The 4,271-nt window shown below is 53.4% G+C and overlaps 1 protein-coding gene across 1 annotated transcript in view; it reads right to left on the minus strand.

The window, feature by feature from the left end:
- Positions 1–142: 142 nt before the first annotated feature.
- Positions 143–4,271, minus strand: part of Pde9a (phosphodiesterase 9A) — an 85,002-nt gene continuing 80,873 nt past the window's right edge. Inside the window, exons 15-18 of the mRNA XM_005360302.2 lie at positions 3,417–3,521; positions 2,630–2,758; positions 1,669–1,764; positions 143–262 (exon numbers count right to left, since the gene is read on the minus strand). Coding sequence (XP_005360359.1) covers positions 161–262; positions 1,669–1,764; positions 2,630–2,758; positions 3,417–3,521 — 432 coding nt within the window. The 3' untranslated portion in view covers positions 143–160. The remainder of the gene's footprint in view (positions 263–1,668; positions 1,765–2,629; positions 2,759–3,416; positions 3,522–4,271) is intronic.

The raw sequence follows: 4,271 nt of genomic DNA on the forward strand, positions 1-4,271 counted from the left end.
ACACACACTCTCTCACACACACCCACATTCTCTCTCTGTCTCTCTCTCTGTCTCTCTCTGTCTCTCTCTGTCTCTCTCTCTCTCTCTCTCTCAGGTGCACTCTGCCCCTCCCCATGTATAGCACTTCAGAGCCCACCCACTTACCCTACACATTGAGCCATCAGTTTGGAGGAGAATGTCCTTCACTGTTTTTCTTATCTCTGTTCTTCTCTGTGGCGTTTTCTGTGCCCCCAGTTGTCAAGTTGTCTGTCTTCTTCTGTAACTAAGGAAGCAAGGGCCAGGGTCAGACCTGGAGGCAGAGGGCCAGTGTATGCAGCCTCTCATCTCAGGAGATGTCTGCTGCCGGAAGACACTCAGATGCCTGCCCACACATACATAAGATTTCCAGATTTTCCAGAGACTGCCTGGGTGCTTGTGACCTGTTCACAACCCACAAAAGCATCCTGGCCAGGAATGGTCCAAGCCAGCCACAGCTCACAGCCGAGGGGGCCGGGCTCCTGTTTCAGGCTCAGCGTGGTCACTTCTTTCTCATGCCTTTTTCTCCAGGGCCAGGATGGCATCTTGGAGAGCCTGGCATTCCCATTAGGCATTGAAACATAGGATTCCAGACTCAGGTTCCCAAGAGTATTGGCTGATGGGATGGCCATGGTGGCAGAGGTCCCTGCAGCCTTCTAAGGAGAGTTTGGATGAGGAACAACCTTTGGTGTGTACAGTTTTCCTCTTAGCCGTTTGGATTTACAGAGCTGGCATCTTGTGACTTCCTGGCAAGGGGGTCAGGACTGCTGGTCTTTGCTTTTAGTCAACCTAGATGTTTTCACCATGTGTCTGTGACATGACTGGCACTGGGGGGTGTGCATGGCAGATGTGACCAATACCAGACCGCACCTGGGCATAAAGGCAGAAAAGATGGATACAGAGCCCTCTGTTTACTGGGGAGCTTGGATGGATGGGTACAGAGTAGGAAATGAGGGCCCGAGGGGCATCGGAGGTTGGGTGGTGAGGGCACAGTGGCCAAGGAGAGGTCTGGAGGGTATACGGAGTGACGAGACTTTTTTTGGGTACATGAATGTCTTGGTAGGAGCAGGGGGTGCTGTGGGCAGAGAAAGACTGTACCCAGCAGCCACATCAGGCAGGCGATAAGGATTGAGTCCCTAATACCGGCATCTCTGGAAAAAGAGAGGTTCACACAGGGGCTCCAACAAAGCTGAACTGCCCATGGGGATCCGTGTCAAGACTGTCGAGGCTCCCCTAAGAACCAGCATCCCCAGCGCCCTAAAACCTCTCCACCTCCTGGACCACAAGAGTAGACAAGTTGCCCTGTGTGCTCTGTGTCCCAAAGCGGGGACTTGGGTCCTTGCTTTGGTCTCCTGTCTTTTTCAGGGCAGCCCTCACTGAACAGGCACCCAGGCCTGGAGGAGCACAGGGGCCAGGGAGGTGCTCAGACACACAGCAGAGGTGGTGATGCACGGTACGTCTCCAGACTCACACAGCTGCATGCTGGTTCTCATCAGCCCACCACAGTCCCTGGGAAGAGACTCTGCTCTCTGCTGCCCAGAGCGCAGCATCTGGACCCCTTGTCTCATTGAGCTTGGCTCTTGTGCCTGCCCTTTGTCCTGCCTGGCCGCCAGTCTCTGACTCGCCTGCCTGTGTCCTCTGTGCTGCCTTTACCTCCTTCATGGCGTCATCCAGCTGCTTCAGCTCCTCATAGTGTTCGCGAGACTCCCAGAGTGGCCGTAGCATGGTCTCCTCGACAACGGGGAAGAGCTGGGGAGCAGAGAGTCCGGGGTCAGTCCACCATTATTAGATGGCAGAGAACACTGGAGGAGAACTGTCAGGCCCTTGGGGTACCTGTGAGTCCCAGGGATCTCACTTCCCAGTGGCCTCAAATCAAGGCTTTCAGAGAAACCCAAGGTAATGGAGTGTAAATCTCCTGGGCAGTTTCAAGTCCTGGAGACCCTGGCGCAGATTTCCACTCGTCACTCCTCAGAGGACCCCAGAAAGCCTACTAACTTCTCCTGTCCCCATCCTTCCAGTAAGACAAGGGTAGGGATGGCTTCAGAAATCCCCGGTGGTGGTCACAGAATGAAAAGGATATGGGTGGCTCTGAGTTACCCAGAGAACGATGGAAGAAGGTGGGGTGGAGCAAGTGGGTTGGCTAGAGAGGAGTGTGTGTTTGGGACTCAGGGCTGGAAGTGGTGGCCTTAGGCAGCGCTGGGGTGTGGGAGGTGGAGGAACAGAGTTGGAAGAAGACTAGGACCTGGTTGTGAGGGTTCCCTAGCCCAAGGGCGCCAATTCCAGGTGCTCCTTTAAGGAGAAGCCTGGAAGGACAGGAAAGCCAATAGCTGGTACAGCTGGCTGGGTCTTAAGGCTGGCAGAGACAGGCAGGGACAAAGTGGGCACAGAGGGCCTGGCAGTCACACATGGAGCTCTTTGAAGAGCACCAGAGGGGGTGGCACTGGACACAGCAGAAGGAATGGCTGCTAGGCAACCATCACCATGACAGCAGATGAAGCTGTCAAGGGTTTATGTGTATGCACATGTATACACAATGCATATCCCCAAAATGTGCATGCATGCATGAGTGCACACGTATGCTCACTGCTGCCGTACCAATAGCACAATCTCTCACCTTGGTCACTGATTCAAACATTGGGATCAGGACAAACTTGATGAACCCAATTTGGGCTGTTGCTTTGGTCACTTTGTCCCTGTCCATGAATGGGGCCACAGGAAGGCCTTCCGACTTCTCACGGTCACTCTGCAGGGAACACAGGGACAATGCCATTAAAGGCACAAAGGCCTGCGGACTCGGGTACACAGAGCAGCCCTGTTCTTAGAGGAAGGACAGGACATGCTGCCCAGCTGGGCTCCTCATGGCCACACAGAAAGGCAGTACAATGACGAGGACACAGAGGGCCTGTGATGAATGGCTACACACGAGCCAAGGCGAGCTGATCATGCTGGCGTCATAGGGACCAAGTCTAGAGACAGGCTGAGTGTCTCAAGGCGTGACAGGGCAGTTTACAAGGCTCAACCTGACAGCTACTGTCTGCATTATTTTATGCCCGTATCTCCCGGTAGCTATCCTATGAACCATCTTGCTTGCCCTTGCCCCTCCACAGGGCCCCCCCCCCTTCTTGACCCATGGCCACTTTTCTTGAGTCTACCTCTAACAATGGCTCTGTGAGTGGCAATGGGTGGCAGTTTCACCACAGTGTTTGTCCCCACTGGTGGTCATTGTCTCACATCTATAACACAGCCTATGTTGTTTCTGCTGTATGTCTACACAGACAGTATTGTGGAGGCTGCTGGGGTGTGGATGGATATGTCAATCACCCTAGTCTGCTCTTTCCAATGCAGCCCCGCTCACAGAGCTGGAAGGAGTGCTCACGATTTGATGGCTCGGTGTCTCTTACCTGCATGAAGTATTCTTCCAATAAACAATCCACCCATGGCTCTGCCACCTCCATGGGACGGACTTCGTTGGAGATATCGCAGCATTTTATGAGAATCATCTTCAGCTGAAAGAGACGCGACATTGAGGGCCACGGCAGACACAGCACCACCACTCCTGCTGTGGGCTGACTGGATTCACCATCACAGGTGGAGAAACAGGGCGGGACAGGGGTGGGGAGGGATGCTGGCCCTGGAAGGGTACCTGCAGCACTCTGCACTGGGATCCTGGTAGTCTGGATTTTTCAGCTTCCCTGAGGAAGGATGGGGACCCATCATACCCACAGAGCATCCGATACTCAAGCTTTTAGGATATAAACTGCCAGGTTAAAAACCAAGTGTGCACTTAGGCTCTTCCATGCTGAAACCGGCTCACTCTGCAGCTCAGGCTGGCCTTGAACTCCTGTTCTTCCTGCCTCCCAGCTGCTAGGATTACAGATGCCACCATGCCTGGTTCTCAAAACAAAGTCATGGCAAGGCCAAGACAAGAAGATGCAAATTCAAGGACTGCCTAGGCTACACTGAGTGCATGGCCCTGCTGGACAACGTAATGAGACTCTTGTCTCCAACTGCCAAGAAAAATCAAGGCTGGGGACGTGGCTGAGGGGTCTACGGTATTTGCCTATTATATATGAAGTCCATTGCCTTGATAAGTAAAAAAATTGTGACTGTGTGAAATATAAGAAAAATATATAGAGCCAGGCGGTGGTGGCGCACGCCTTTAATCCCAGCACTCGGGAGGCAGAGGCAGGTGAATCTCCTTGAGTTCGAGGACAGCTTGGTCTACAAGAGGTAGTTCCAGGATAGGCACCAAAGCT

This window comes from Microtus ochrogaster, linkage group LG2 (assembly GCF_000317375.1).
Source record: "Microtus ochrogaster isolate Prairie Vole_2 linkage group LG2, MicOch1.0, whole genome shotgun sequence".
Lineage (NCBI taxonomy): Eukaryota > Metazoa > Chordata > Mammalia > Rodentia > Cricetidae > Microtus > Microtus ochrogaster.